The sequence below is a fragment of the Clavelina lepadiformis genome, chromosome 3, assembly GCF_947623445.1.
Source record: "Clavelina lepadiformis chromosome 3, kaClaLepa1.1, whole genome shotgun sequence".
Lineage (NCBI taxonomy): Eukaryota > Metazoa > Chordata > Ascidiacea > Aplousobranchia > Clavelinidae > Clavelina > Clavelina lepadiformis.
This window is the reverse complement of record NC_135242.1, coordinates 23,170,347-23,186,762: the sequence shown is the minus strand read 5'-3', so window position 1 is coordinate 23,186,762 and position 16,416 is coordinate 23,170,347. Positions and strand designations below refer to the sequence as shown.

At 40.7% G+C, this 16,416-nt stretch overlaps 2 protein-coding genes across 3 annotated transcripts; both read left to right on the top strand.

Annotated features, from left to right (window-relative positions):
• The first annotated feature begins 1,634 nt into the window (after positions 1-1,634).
• Positions 1,635-4,950, top strand: LOC143450009 (large ribosomal subunit protein uL2). 2 transcript variants are annotated; one of them, XM_076950394.1, is made up of 6 exons: positions 1,635-1,771; positions 1,912-2,063; positions 3,352-3,493; positions 3,795-4,013; positions 4,299-4,414; positions 4,726-4,950. In XM_076950394.1, the coding sequence occupies exons 2-6, from the start codon at positions 1,926-1,928 to the stop codon at positions 4,879-4,881; spliced, it is 771 nt and encodes a 256-aa protein (XP_076806509.1). In that variant the 5' UTR covers positions 1,635-1,771; positions 1,912-1,925; the 3' UTR covers positions 4,882-4,950. The 2 variants fall into 2 exon arrangements, with proteins under 2 accessions (XP_076806509.1, XP_076806510.1); XM_076950395.1 differs by having other exon boundaries at positions 1,665-1,688.
• Positions 4,951-6,368: 1,418 nt separating this feature from the next.
• Positions 6,369-15,755, top strand: LOC143448615 (uncharacterized). The gene is made up of 2 exons (XM_076948429.1): positions 6,369-7,321; positions 14,241-15,755. Exon 2 carries the CDS (start codon positions 14,292-14,294, stop codon positions 14,808-14,810), a length of 519 nt encoding a protein of 172 aa, XP_076804544.1. The 5' UTR covers positions 6,369-7,321; positions 14,241-14,291; the 3' UTR covers positions 14,811-15,755.
• Positions 15,756-16,416: the final 661 nt, after the last annotated feature.

Genomic DNA, 16,416 nt, shown 5'->3' with positions numbered 1-16,416 from the left:
GACAGTTTTCAAACCTGCATAATTCAACACAAATCATGATGAGCTGAGCTCAAGGTTTGCAGAGAACATGGCGCACTTTAAAGATCGAAATCACTTAACAATATGATATTTTAAAGAAAACGTCAGTTCCGTAATTTTAGTGTCGACTTGTCAAATTTGCTGTTGTTTAAATACAGGTAGAGCTATTTCTTTAGTAGAAATTTTACAGAATTTTTATAGACTAGACAAGAATATCGAAAGAAGGTTTGAACGTTTATTTGTTGATATCTGGAAGGACGAGACCAAGCGCTCTGTACGTATAAAACGTATGAAATGCATGAAGTAAAAGTTTAACCAAGATTTTCCTTGGCCAGGAAACCTCCCGTTTAAACGGCTAGTCGATTAGCCGGTTTCTGCTCCCCTATCTTGTATGAGCATTCCTTTGATAAAAACAAACGTCTTTCTTGTATTAATACCAAATGTCGTCTGACTCAACTCCTCTCCAACAAACCACAGCGTAATCAATATATTATCATTAGAGTGTGATATTGGAAATTGCGGGCAGCGTAACATACCTCGGGGGGAGTTTTGGGTAAAGGCGTATAACGTGTACGTGTGTAGAAAACTTACTAACAATAAAAGGAGTCACAAGTGACATATCGATGAATTACTAATACTATATAAAAACGCAGTCACACATTATGGCTACAACAGTACGGGTGAAATGCATCTTAATATAAATAAAAAAAACACATCGTGGAATATACAGTACATCGAACTAAAAACGTGTTAATGTGCAGTGCTTCTGAAAACAAGTGCGTAAATATAATGCCGTGAAAAAAGTGTCAATAAGAATTTTCAATCATTTTTTTATGACCAATCATTGAAATTTAAGCAGTTTTATAGGTTAAGGACCAACTATTTATTTTATTCCTTTCAGACGGCGTCAAACGATTCGTCAAGGAACCATTTTTCTTTGTTCAATAGCATTTTTGTTTCTTGGACACAATTGGTTGTAATATAACGTGAAGAAAAGGCTAGTTATTAATGGAAACTAGCACAATGACCTCAGAATTCAAGTTACTCGCTGTCACAAGCCACACGTTTTTTCAAAAATAACGGTACGGTATGCGTATAAGTACATGGAATTACGCACTTGCATCCTTTCCAAAATAATGTGATTGTGAGCATCTCTCCAAAAGAACATCAAAGCCATTTATTTCTAGTAATATTTATTTCACATATAATCAATACTTTTAAATTGATTCAAATAACTCAATTAACCAATGCATAATGATTTTTGTAATCAAAAATTTATCTCGAAATTTTGTTATTCAAGCTAAATTTGTAACGAGCTCTTACTCTAGCAATTTCCAAAGAAAGAAGTAGACCTTTTATCCAAAATTGTATATTAATTGTAATTTCTAGTATCAACATACGTGTTTTTTTAACTAAATTAAACTTCACGTCATTCATACCTCTGTCATCACGGTATAGCTTAAAGAAAGTAGGAAATAAAAATTTTCCAACCAACTTTTTGTTTCTATGTTGTAAACACGTTGATTAAAAAAGTGCTTTGGAATCGAGATTGCGCGAACAACACAAACCTCGCATCCGGGTTATTCCTTTTCTATGTAAAGGCCTGAAGGTTGGTAGCTGTTGTACTTGGTAGCGATCTTAATCGGTACTAATCTCTGATTTTAGTCGCTGTGAGTGAGTTAGCTTGGGCTTGTTGTTTACCTGTATCATTCAATAATACTGCGAACTTTCTACAAGGATTTTTACGAAAGAGGTTTCTCTAATAAGCTCGTTATTATGTGTCATCAGATATGCCGTCTCGAGTTTAGGCTTTTACCCCAACCGTTTATGCGGATGATGTAACTCGTTCGTTGGTTGCAACAGCTAATGTTTCTTATTTTGTTTGCTTCTTAGGTCCAGAACGAAGAATGGGACGTGTAATTCGCGCCCAGCGTAAGGGGCCTGGGTCTATTTTCACAGCCCATACAAAGCATCGCAAAGGCGCAGCAAAACTCCGTTCAGTTGATTATGCAGAACGACATGGCTACATTAAAGGGATTATAAAGGTTTGTTTTGGTCTTAGTTTTGTTTTTGTATGAGGTGCATTCAGAACGTCAGATTTAATGGCGGTTTAAATAGCCTATATGTGAAATTGAACTTCTAGTGAGCTTGTGTTTGCTTCATGTTGTGTTTTGCACATTGACTCATTACAGCATTATGAATAATAATAACAATTGCTAGCGTAAGTAGAGGTTATCAGTTTTTCCTCCTTATATAGATTCCCAATCAGTAATCCAATGTTTTAATTTGTATCTAGAAAATTCATTTCAATACTGGGGTACGTTATGCAGCTTATGTTATAATTTTTCATAAGTGCATAGCGTGCTCCAGTCTAGGAATGCTCTTGTCATCTTCAGAAATCATTTCTAGATTTCAATTTTGCGAATTTGGATTCATTAGAAAGTACCGGTAGCCTACATATTTCTATACTGTGACCAGGTTTAAAATTTTTGGTTTTGTGGTTAGATGGAGATGTTATGTGCTTCAAAAATTGAGGTCTTTTGCACTCCCATATCGGGATCCAGTATTTAGAAATTATTATGACAGTATTATCTTTTCTGTTATCTCATAAGTCCTTTCCATTTAGGCCTTCATGTGGGAGTGCCAAAGTAAAAGATCGAAGAATCGTAAACATGTAACAGTGTGCAGATTCAAAATTCCTTGACAAAAGTTGCATATTTTTAATCTAGAACTACAGTAGAAGAATAATTAACAGAAAAGCCGATCTTTGGTATCAATATTGGTAAAAACATTGGAATTTAATTTGGACAGCATCAGTTCTTCAAAAGAATGGAGATTGAATTGACTTAAAATAACAATGGTAAAGTAAAAAAGGGGCTGAAGCTGTCTGAAACATGTGCCTTAAGTAATTGAAATAATAATGGTTTTACCAGCATTTGCATCGGTAATAATCATTTCTTGGTTAATGTGAACAAACAACAACCTAAACGATTCTTTGAAATAAGTAAAAAATTGCTTTCTGGCAACATCTGATGAATAAAAAGTACTGGATCAAGTTAGCATTAAACTTATCGTTTGTTGTGTATTAGCTGGCGGTGCTGTTTATGCGCTTATATGGATTTATAAGTGCATATATGGTGCTACTCACTATGCACTTCTTTCAGCAATAAGCAGAAACACATATTAACCTAACCAATGTGTCACATTTCGGTTTAGTGTAACATTGGCCTTGGCCTCATGTGTAGTGTGACATTTGTATGCATCATGTTTTCTGATTTTTAAACCAATTGCGAATTGCTGCTGTCAACTTATTTAGAAGTTTCTCATGTTCAGGACATTGTTCACGATCCTGGCCGAGGGGCTCCTCTGGCTAAAGTCCAGTTTCAAGATCCTTATAAATACCGCCGCCGACTGGAAACATTCATCGCAGTCGAAGGCAACTACACTGGACAGTCTATCTATTGCGGAAAGAAAGGTAATACCCTATGAGTTTCTTTTTCATGTATGATGGACTATAGTGGACATAATTAGTGTGCCTAATTAGTCATGCTTTGATTAAAAGGGTTACCACATTTTTATCAGGCAGCAGCCTTTAGTTGTTTGGTACTGTGGCTGTGTTCATAGATGTGGAAAAGAAAACTCTCGCCGTCTACGACCGCAGCAACTTAACCATGTGTTGCTATGGAAACCATAAGCGAGAACATATCAATAATATTGTAGCAGAAATTACATTCCTGTGAAATACAGTTGGTTAAACAAAATGTTCATTTTTGTAGCTCAGCTTACTATTGGCAACGTGTTGCCAGTGGGCACCTTACCTGAAGGCACAGTCGTTTGTGCCTTGGAGGAGAAGACTGGGGACCGTGGTAAACTCGCCAAGACATCGGGCAACTATGCAACCATCATTGCACACAACCCTGACACCAGGAAGACTCGAGTGAAGTTGCCATCTGGCTCCAAAAAGCTCATTCCATCTACGAATCGTGCAATTGTTGGTAAGTCTAAGCTTGATTATCATGAACACATGTAAATGTCATTCCAAGGTCTTCAGACAACTAATGTTTAGAGCACAACCCACATGTTTATCAGACAGCATCATGGTTGCTTAATAACTATGATGTTCAATACTGTGGTAAATTAATTTCCTCTCTTAGCGTCGTCCTTAGCTTTGTCTTTCTAAGGCACAAACTAGGAGATGAAAACATGATTAATGACGCTGGCCGCATGCAGAAGTATTTTATCTAACTACATCCACGTTAATGTTGATCTGTCTTATACAGGTGTTGTTGCTGGTGGCGGTCGTATCGATAAACCGCTTTTGAAAGCCGGTGCCGCTTATCACAAATACAAGGCTAAGAGGAACTGTTGGCCACGAGTCCGTGGTGTTGCCATGAACGTATGTTTGCTCCATTTACTTTGCTTTAAAACATTGTTGTTGTGCTACTGCACACTGCACTGCACACGGCTATTGCAACACGCCGACGTAGGGGTGTAACTTAAGACAGAATGCAAACACCCATTTGTAGACAGCATAGCTCATTTAAAAAAGTTACAAGGCCACGGTGAACATGATGATCTACTTCCTGATATAATCTGTGATGATTTACAAGAGGCTGTTTCTGATTTTCACCGAAAATTCACCTCAAATTAGCAGCGTGTTTAGTCCATTGTATGCATTTTTTGATTAGAATCTTCTTTGTTTTATAGCCCGTCGAGCATCCGTTTGGTGGCGGTAACCATCAACATATCGGTTCTCCGTCAACTGTGCGTCGTGACGCTTCGCCCGGTCGCAAAGTCGGTCTCATCGCCGCTCGAAGAACTGGTAGATTGCGCGGTTCAAGATCGATCAAAGACAAAGAATAAAAGCATTCAGATTGTTATATTGTTGTATTTTGATTAAATCACACTCAAATACAGCCGATCATGAATTAGCATGTTCCACGCGGCCGAAAGAAACCAACACCTATCTTGAAACTTTTTCAAAAATTCGGAGGATCTTGTACAGTAATATTCAGAGCAGAATGTAGCCGTAATTTCGCGCAGACTGTGGTGAAAGGTCAAGACTTATAACTTCAAAACCTATTTCGCTGTTGGTAGTATAACGCGCTCTGATTGTTAGAATATTGCAGGTAATTCTAGGACTTGGTACAGACCAGTGGTTCCCAACCTTTTTTGGTGTCGGGGCCGAATTTCAAACTTCATAGTACGTATGGAGCCGCATGAAAAGACTCAAGTAATTATAACGAAAATTTTAAAGCATGAAATCATGTACCAACGAATAGCAACACTAACAAGAAAAATAACACAGATCAATTTAATGTCCAACTTGACATTGGCTTTGAGCTTTAACAACTTTGTCAAATCGAGGCGCAATTGTGGTTTAGGATTCAGGAGGCGGTTTATGATTCACAATAAGTAGACAATGGACCATTCACAGCAGTATGAAGTAGGCTACAAGGTGTAACTGTAAGATGTAAAATGAAAAATTTGTAAACAATTTTGACCTAACGCTATAAATTTTGACCAATTTTTGACTTTTTTTGACAACTCAAAAAATAATCGCCCTAATTGTTGCAAATAGATTTTTTATTTTTTTGTGGGATTTTCAGGGGTCATTGAGAGCCGCAAGAAAGCTACCTTGGAGCCGCATGCGGCTCTAAGAGCCGCGGTTGGGAACCACTGGTACAGACTGTTTACGAAAGATTGTGGAATGAAAATAGTGACTTCAGTTAAAACTTCATGACGTGGCTTTCAGCCTGGGGGTCATTAGCCTTTTTTCTAGGGGTCGCAACAGCTTTCAATGAGTATAAAATTAATACATGAATCTTTGTTTAACAGCAGTATCGTTTAGTTATTTTTATTTTGCTACTGTGAATGCACAAATGCATTACCTATGTTTAGCTGGATATTTTGTTTTGGTTCGTTTGATTATATTGCGTCGCAAAATGGGTATAAAAAAGGTTGAAAACCACTGCTTTAGGTTGAATGTTCAATAGCTACATATTCATATCCGCTAAGCCTATTGCATGTGAACCTCGCAAAAAATAATTTCAAGGAAATAAAAACATCTCAGAGCTTGTACGGTGTGCATTTAAAGTGAAATGATGGTATGTTGCTTTGATTTTTTTCATAAATAATAAAATTAATTTCTTTACGAAACTTTACTTTTTCAAATATATGTTGAAGGAAAATCTTTATCTAAATTTTGAAAAGATTTTCTAAAAAAAAAATCTCCACTAGTAACATGTTGGGGAAATAACCTTTTAATAATCTCAGCACGTGTTACAATTTGTTTTGAAACCGGCCATCTTGAAAAAGGCAATACTGAGCTTGTGGCGGCTTGGCTCGCTTTTGTAAAATCCTTACGTCTTTCGTAGAAATGTGTTTTCCAGAACAATTGGAGTTTTTAAACTTTCAGTCCCGCCACATCATTCTTATGAAAGAGTTTTCCAGCTAGTAAATGGAGTTTAAAACTTGCCTTTTCAGAACACTGCAAACTACCGTTGGTATATTTGAAAACTTGCTACGAATAACTTCGTGTGAAAGCTCCTTATTTAGTACGTTACCAGGTCGCTTCCAAGTAACTGTTTCCAACTTAACCAAATTTAATTTGCATTGCAAACACACCGATTTTCACGTTCACACGCTTTGAAATGTTCATGCCTTTTTTGTCATATATTTCCGCCACATCGCAGCACGTTTTATAAGCTTGAACTTTTGTGTGAGACTCCCTCAGAGCCTCAGAACCTCAGTCACAGACGCGAAGTTATAGACATATGTAATACCGTACTACTGTAGTTGTGGTGATTGAATCAGTAGACATCGTGTAAACAGTCACATGACTTGTGTTCTCGGTTATTTGTAATATTGAGAAAGTGTACAGCACCTACAATAAAAGCCTTTTCTGGCAAACGGTATTTGTTATAATATAATACGAACGTTCGGCTATCAGAAAGGTTAGAGAATTCTAACCGCACGCAACAATAGAGTCAGATACTAATGTAGTAGGTTAACTAAGTCAATAACGTAACGTAAGCTAAGACCGATAAACTCTGCATCTGTATCTGCATCTGTCGGCATCAACCTCTACATCCTAAAACGACCCCAACCTCTACATTTCTGGTGACCCCGACGTTCTAGTGACCACCGACATTTCTGGTGACAACCCGACGTTCTACTGACAACCCGACGCTTCGACGTTCTAATAAACCACCGACGTTCTAGTGATCACTGACGATCTTGTGTCAAAAACGACGCGTTTCAATTCTCACACTCTCGCAATTCGCACAGCCGTTCTTCACTGGTAAGTGGATTTTTCACTTTTTATACAACTACTTGCAACCATAGCTTGTAAATGCATGCTCATCGGCTTGTACCTTATTAAATTAGCTTAAGCTATTCTTATTGTGCTGCATTGTGCTGCAGTTTGAAATAAAAGTTTCTTGTTGTAAAGTATTTTTTGGTTCAATTGTGAACAATTTTTGCGGTGCGCCGCCTAAAACATTTTTCATCGGTTTTGATAAATGTCACAACCTGTGCCGACACAACGAAAAGTTACTTCGGTGCCTGGCAAAGCTAAGACAGAATACCACATGAGCACACGATCAACCGACCGTTCCAACGAGTCAATTAATAATACAACTATGTCGAACGAAAACGGGGAGGGATCTGCAAATACTCCCGATAATGGCATTGCTGGTCCGTCTGGTCTGGGTACTAGTAACCAATTACCAACAAACGCGCAACCACAGAACAATACTTTACGAAACGATTTGTTTTCACACGTTAAACTTCCTACCTTTTGGAAATTTAATCCCGAAGCGTGGATTTCTCACCTTGAACATAAATTTTCTCTTTATCAAATCACTTCTCAAACTAATCGTTACTTGTTGGCGGTAGAGGCAATTCCTGCGAAAGACCTCGCGCTCCTTCGGTTACCTTCGGCGTCAGCACAGAACTGCTACGACATATTGATCAATGAAATCTTGAGAAACTTTGATAAACGTGAGGACCATTTAGATTTTTTGTTGGCGGACCTGACGCTGCACGATCAGTCCCCGAAACATTTAATGCGCGAATTAATGAGCGCAGTAGGTCAAGAGAATCTTACTCCGCCAGTCGTCAAACTAATTCGTGCTAAATTCCTTAAAGCGTTACCACCAGACGTCGCAATTGCGTTAGCCAGCGTGGAACATCACGATCTCCAGAACCTTGCAAGCAGAGCCCACGAAATCTTGCTGCTTAAACAACCAAAAAGTTCTTCGCACAACCTTTCCCTTGCCATCACTGATACGGATGACATTGACTACCCAATGCAACCGCAAATACAGCAAATTCAATTGTCTAAACCACCGCGCTATACACGATCTAACGCTAACAACGAATCTAAGAGTTTCGGGCAAAGAAATACGAATTTCACAAATCAAAATACGCCAAACCAACGCAATTCATTTAACTCAGCATGGCAACAACGATCACCACGCACAAACAATGGACAGTTTCACAAATCATACAGCAACAACGGGTTTAATCGAGATAATCGCCGACAAAATGGTTCTTTTGCAAACCAACGCAAATATAATTTTTTACATTCATCCCCCACATTTCAGAAACCAGACTACCAACGTAGCAATTACCCTTGCGCGTCTGATGCTTCTAATGGCTTATGTTATTACCACGCCCGCTTCGGTAGGGATGCGCGCCGCTGTCACCCAAGTTGTAGCATGTGGGAGAACCAATCCCGCCCAACAAAAAACGCGTGGCGATCGACGCAACATTAACCCCGTCAGTCCCGTCGATCGCATCATCAATAAAAAGAGGCTGCCCCTTGTTAACTGTATATGATCACGCCAATAGTATTCACTTTTATGTAGATAGCGCGGCAGCAACTTCTCTTTTGTCCGCTAGTTTAGCTGACGTATCAAACCGCAAACCGCAAACACCGCTTTTCGCTGCTAACAGCACGCCAATTACTACGTATGGCACTACACAACTTAATGTTTCCCTTCATCCTCGTTTTTCTTATCCCTTTGAATTTGTGCTTGCGGACACACCTTTTTGCATATTGGGGCTGGATTTCCTCACTGAATACAACTTTGTTTTGGATCTTAAAGCCAAGCATCTGATAGATGTACCGAACCAACAGCAATATACGTTAGAGCCTGTTGAAAGTGATCCTGTTCGCATATCCATTCTCAGCCAGATAGATCCTGTTGCAGACCTTTTACATCAATTTCCAGACTTGCAAAAACCCATGTCAGCTGTTAAACCAGTGAAGCATTCCATCGTTCACCACATCCATACCACAGGTTCTCCTGTACGTGCACGTCCACGTCGATATAGCCCAGAAACAATGCAGATCTTGAAGAAAGAAATTGACAGCTTGCTGGAGCGAGAAATTATCCGCTACAGTGATTCTCCTTATGGAAGTCCGGCCTTGCTCGTTCCTAAAGGCTCTTCTGGCAATAAATATCGTCTTGTCGTTGATTATAAATTAGTCAACAAACAAACAATCGACAGCTGTTACCCTCTTCCGTTCTTACATAGTTTTTCCGAGGTTTTGTATGGTAAAACTGTCTTCTCTAAATGCGACCTCCAAAACGCCTTTCATCAAATAAAAGTGGCTCCAGAAGATGTCCATAAAACGGCGTTTGTTTGCCCCCTAGGACAATTCGAATACACACGACTCCCATTCGGTTTGTCGGGGGCCCCAAGGACCTTTTCCAGACTAATAGGGGAAGTAGTACGCCCCCTTCAGCACCTTGGAATCTTTGCTTACCTCGATGATATCATCATTGGAAGTAGTAACCTATCAGAACATCTTGAACACCTTAAGTTGCTTTTTCAACGACTTGAGGAATTTGGCTTAACGCTCAATTTAGACAAAAGTGAATTCAACCGCGAGTCTCTTGACTACCTTGGCCATCACATAAATTCTGAGGGTATACGACCAACTCAAGAAAAAGTGCAGGCCATTCTTGATTACCCACAGCCACAAACCTGCAAACAGCTGAAACGTTACTTGGGAATTTATTGCTATTATTTTCGCTTTCTGAAGCATTGTTCCACAACCTTACAACCGCTTTACAAACTAGTTCCGAACAGTCGCAGCAAACGCGCGGCCCCTTTAACATGGAATGTCGAAGCCGAATGCGCCTTCGCCAGCAGCAAACAAGCTATTGCAAATGCTAGCACTTTAGCGTTTCCGAAACTCCATGCTCCAACTTATCTAACAGTTGACGCTTCGTTGACCGGTATTGGAGCGACATTAGAGCAATTGCAAGGAAATCAACTTGTTCCTTTGGCCTTCTTTTCAAGACAGCTGAACGCTACTCAACGTAAATACAGTTGCTTTGACCGAGAGCTGTTGGCCGCTTACAAGTCAATACGTCATTTCCGCTACTTCTTGACAGGCCGACAGTTCACTTTGCGTACAGACCATCTCCCTTTGGTTTCAAGTCTCAGTAAGCTCTCCGAACATTACTCTCCAAGACAGTTCCGGCAATTGTTGTTTGTTTCAGAATATACAACAACCATTGAGCACATCAAAGGCTCTGCCAATGTTGTGGCGGACCTCTTGTCAAGGTCTCAACCTTCGGCACCCAACATTAATACTCTTTCGGACGTTCCGCCTCCTTTAGAGTATGAGAAAATAGCACAAGCTCAAGCCAATGATCCTGCTATTCAAAGACTACGCACCGCAACAACATCACTCAAACTCCAGGACTGCAAGCTGCCCAATAAGGACCTTACCATCCTTTGTGACGTGTCCACTGACACAGAGCGTGTTCTAGTTCCTTCCTCCTTCCAACGTCAAGTATTCCTGCACTTACATAATTTATCGCATCCTGGAAAAAAAGCCACAATTAAGCTCATCAAGGAAAGATTTATATGGATAGGGATGTGTAAACAAATCGCTACCTGGGTTCAACAATGCCCAAACTGCCAGGAAGGAAAAATTTTCCGCCACACTAAAACCGCACCGGGGAAATTTAAAATTCCCTACGGACGATTTTCTGATGTTGCAATTGACTTGATTGGACCACTACCAACCTCCCATGGTTACAAATACATCCTTACGTGTATCGACCGATATACGCGTTTCGTTCAAGCGATACCAATCCCTGATGCCACCACGGAAACCGTTGCTGCTTACTTTGTTAATCATTGGTGTTCCTTGGTCGGTGTTCCAATCATCCTCACAAGTGATCGTGGACCATGTTTCATAAGTTCCGCTTGGGCAGAAATTATGCGCTCGCTTGGTATTCAACACAATCTGACTACAGCTTACCACCCCACTTCCAATGGAATTACAGAACGCGCAAATGCAGAGATCAAGCGCGCCATCAAGTGTTCAGACGAACCTGAGCGTTGGTTTCACAAATTGGGTTTTATTGTCTTGGCTCTGCGTAATCGCTATCTCCAGGATTTGAAATGTACACCTGCTGAGTTAGCTTTTGGACACACCTTACGGCTCCCAGGTGGTTTCTTTTCTGATTCCAAGCTTGCCTCTGCAGTTCCTACATCCAGCTACCTCGGTGCCTACCGAGACTTCATCAACGACCTTCAGTTTACTCCAACGACCGCTCATACAAAATTCATGCAGTCCTACGTGCATCCGGATTTGAAACATTGTGACCGCGTTTATGTTAGATGCGATCATGTCAAACGTGCGTTAGAACGCCCTTATGTTGGTCCTTTTCCAGTATTGGAAAGATACGAAAAATATTTTGTAATATCCCGTCATGGCAAACCGGATCGCGTCTCACTCGACCGTCTCAAACCTAGCTATACAATTGATATTGATGCTCCCTTACCATCATCCTCCTCGCATCAACAAAATTTTTCTTTGCAGACTCGACACCCTGCTCCTCAGTCAGTCTCCGCTACTTCAGCGAAACAGCAAACGACACCACCTACTGTCACTGCTCCTGCTTCTATAAAACCGCCTGAAGTTGTAAAGACTTCTCGGACTGGTCGCAAAATCATTCCACCGAAACGGTTCTCTGACTAAACAACACAACATGTTCGTTTGTCTGCTGCTTACATGTTTCTTTTTGTTCACATCCGCCGCTCAGACGAATCTTCATCCGGATACACAGAAATTTCTGTTATGTCAGCGTTCGCATTCTCTCGGGTTATATACCTTTGATGACGACATACATTGTCAAACGCAGACACCCTTCTCCATACACAACTGCTCTGCTACCGTGTTTGCTCCAGATCTGCATCTCCAGAAGATTCCTGCAACAGTTTGCACTTCACAGATTACTTCCTGGAGCACTACTTACTTCTTTTTTGGGAGTTATCAAAAATCGGCCAACACCTTTGACGCACACCCACCGTACAACCCAGAATGTTCGTCGTGGAATAAAACCAACGTTTCATCACATGGACCGCTGATCCTGTCTAATCCTGCGGCGTACTCAACACGCAATGCAGTCCATTATAAGTTTGTCTGGCCGACTTCAGCTTCTGGAACAGTAACAAACGACTTCTTGTTTCACACTACAATTTACTACGATTACGTCACGGACACAATGACGTCGTCTCTTGGATCTCTTGCATCGTGCTCAATCGGGCGTGGATACTGCTTAACGGGCAATCGTATGTTTATATGGCGAGTACCTTCGCATATCAACTGCCCACCAACCAAGCCTCTCGGGACTCACAAGATGCTCCTCCATTACAACTCTACGTCCTTATATAGAGTTTCCTTACCTGATCTCGGGATCTCGGTACATCACTGGAGGAAATGCTCCTCTCGTGCGAAAAACTGCTATGGCAAACACATTCACTGCGACAACAACAACTTTATCTTTCGCTACCAACAATGTACAGAGCTCGACAGACTCGCTCTTTTTCGTCCTAACCGGCTAAGGCGTGCCCCTTTTCGAACGCCATACTCTCAATTCGAGCGACTTTTTGCAACCTTCGACACACAACAGGACGACCTTATTTCAGAAGTTCTCACTACCTTCAACGAAGAGAACAAGTTCCTACATTGCCAACTCACGAAGCTAATTGGCACACTCTACAAAGCAATTGAGAAGATCTTCCCTACTGAGATACTCACTACTACTCTTGGACATCAAACCATGGGTTCCAGCCTTGGAGATTTTATGTCCAGAGCAGCATGTCACTCTATCAACGGTACCGTCTTACCGTCACTTGCGTACCGAAACGCATTCAGCCAACGTCCTCTCATCAAATATCGCGATCAAAACGGCCACAGTCAATACGGCCAACTCATTTCAGACAACATTGTCCTACCGGGAGTGCACCTGCTGGAATCGTATCGACCAGCAAGAAGTTTTGTCTTCCGAGTTCTGGGACACACTGTCCTTTATCACAACTATACTTTATCGCACGAACATGTGCAGGTGCATCAACTCAACTTACCTTTGTCGCCTATACACGTCAACTACAAGGCACCCGACTACGAGAAAATTCTCAACGAGCTACCTGACTCTGACTCGTTTACTGATCTTCAATCGCTGCTCAGCTCTATGTCTGAAGCCAACCTTCTCAAGGAACAAATGCGACATGTCATGACAAGCCTTACTACTACTGATGAAACTATGATCAACGGATCCTACGTCGCAGACACATTCGCACACGCCGCGAAACAAACGTTACTCCTTGCTCTGTCGCAAATTACGAATCCATTTCTCTCAGCCCTTATATTCATCCTGCAACTCCTTGCCATGATGTGGGCCCTCTTCCATACCATCGGGTTTATCCGATCGTCTCCGCACCATTTGCAGTATGCCAGATCCCTTGTATCCCGTTTCCGCGCTTAGCGCCACCAACAGCAGGCGCCGGTTGCAAGACCACAACTACCACAACCGCTGCCCTTGCCTCGGCGTTCTCGTGATGAACCGTCTCCGTCCGGATCTGCTGATGACGCACCGCCCGCTTCATCTTCTCGTGATAATTTCGCGAGCACCCACACACTTTAAGTTTCACTATGTGTATCACCTTGCTTCAATACCGATAATGTCCTTTGCATGTACAATTTTGCCGTTTTCCCTTGTCGCCGCTTTCGATTTTGTAACCGTTTTGCTTCGTTGCATGCTTAGTAGCTTATTCTTGTGCTAGTATCGTTTTCACTTTTCCCGCCTTATTGCATGCTAACTATTCCTGTGCATGAGTTTAGCTGTTTCAACCCACCTCAATAGGGGGAGGTGCAGTTGCAAAAAATTTACCCTCTACCCCTTTAGTTTCTCCACAGACTTTGCTGCCACTACCATTGCTGCCAAAACCACTTCAGTATGTCGACGGTATCTGATTCCTCCGCTGACGTTCAAATTGACGAAATCACTTCAGTTACTGAGATGATTCCCGACTCACCCGATTCACCGGTTCAACAATCATCTCCCGCTCCGTATGTGCCGATCGTCAGACCTGGGGAGCAAGGCGCTCCTGCCCCCATGCCCCAGAGCGCTGATCTAGCAGAGATACAAGCTACGGTGTTACAACCAGTACATAGACTATTTCGGCCGTTTAAAACAACCGTTACAATGCCGACCCTTGCGGTTCCTGCGCCGCCAACCACTTCGGCTGAGGATCTACAACTTTGGTTCCAGCAGCTGGATGAACTGTTCCAGCTGGTTCCTGATTTTGAGTTTATGAGCAAAATCCTTACCATGGTAGCAGCCACACCTGCTTTCCACATGGCCCCCTTGATGAAGTATATATCCAACGGGGTTACGGACAAAACCCTGGAATACGAACAGTTCAAACAATTTTTGCATGCCCGGTTAATCTTGGAGATACCCTCCAACATGTAGCTATATTACCATCAGTTATTTTAAGCATATGTTACAGTTCCTTCATTTGTATATAACTTCAGTTTTTGTTTGTGCTTGCTCGCCATTGCCACCTTCAGTACGTTACATGTTAATTGTCATCTTTTTCCTTCCGTAGCGGGGGAGGAATGTGGCGGCTTGGCTCGCTTTTGTAAAATCCTTACGTCTTTCGTAGAAATGTGTTTTCCAGAACAATTGGAGTTTTTAAACTTTCAGTCCCGCCACATCATTCTTATGAAAGAGTTTTCCAGCTAGTAAATGGAGTTTAAAACTTGCCTTTTCAGAACACTGCAAACTACCGTTGGTATATTTGAAAACTTGCTACGAATAACTTCGTGTGAAAGCTCCTTATTTAGTACGTTACCAGGTCGCTTCCAAGTAACTGTTTCCAACTTAACCAAATTTAATTTGCATTGCAAACACACCGATTTTCACGTTCACACGCTTTGAAATGTTCATGCCTTTTTTGTCATATATTTCCGCCACATCGCAGCACGTTTTATAAGCTTGAACTTTTGTGTGAGACTCCCTCAGAGCCTCAGAACCTCAGTCACAGACGCGAAGTTATAGACATATGTAATACCGTACTACTGTAGTTGTGGTGATTGAATCAGTAGACATCGTGTAAACAGTCACATGACTTGTGTTCTCGGTTATTTGTAATATTGAGAAAGTGTACAGCACCTACAATAAAAGCCTTTTCTGGCAAACGGTATTTGTTATAATATAATACGAACGTTCGGCTATCAGAAAGGTTAGAGAATTCTAACCGCACGCAACAATAGAGTCAGATACTAATGTAGTAGGTTAACTAAGTCAATAACGTAACGTAAGCTAAGACCGATAAACTCTGCATCTGTATCTGCATCTGTCGGCATCAACCTCTACATCCTAAAACGACCCCAACCTCTACAAGCTAATGTGTTGTTATTCGATGAGCTAAATTATTCCATTTTGCTGTTATTTACAGTAGTATAGAATTTTCTTAGTTGGAAAACTGCAAATAAGAAATGCACAATTGAAGTATTTGCAATTTGAAAATAACAAACTGGAATTTTCAAAACAAAAAGATTCCGCTTGATATAATAAATATATAAATCTGAACTTTCTGTAAGCTATATTTTTTAACTCTTTCTGTAACTTTTTGTAAATTACCACTGTAATGCGATTTCACAAGAGCTAGTGTACATACTGGTAGTTCCTGACAAATTTGTATTAACTTCAACTAGCTTTTGTAATGATGTAGCTTAATTACGGTATCATTGTGACCACCAATTTTTGATAATTAACTCAAAGTTGAAGCTATGTTGCACACCATCACAATCCCAACATACACGACTTTTTGTCAAAAACTGTCATATTTTCCAGTCAAGAAACTAGCCTGGTTAATTAGATTTTTCTAAAAAGGAAAATGTAGGCGTCATAAATATCAATTATATAGACACAATTATTTATTTATCAATTTTAATTGAAATGAATAAATGAATTTGATTGCTTAGATAATAACAAAATCGAATTAGTTTAAGCAACATGAAATTAATTAAAATCACTGTATCGAAATATAAAATATTGAACATCTGGAAAATTA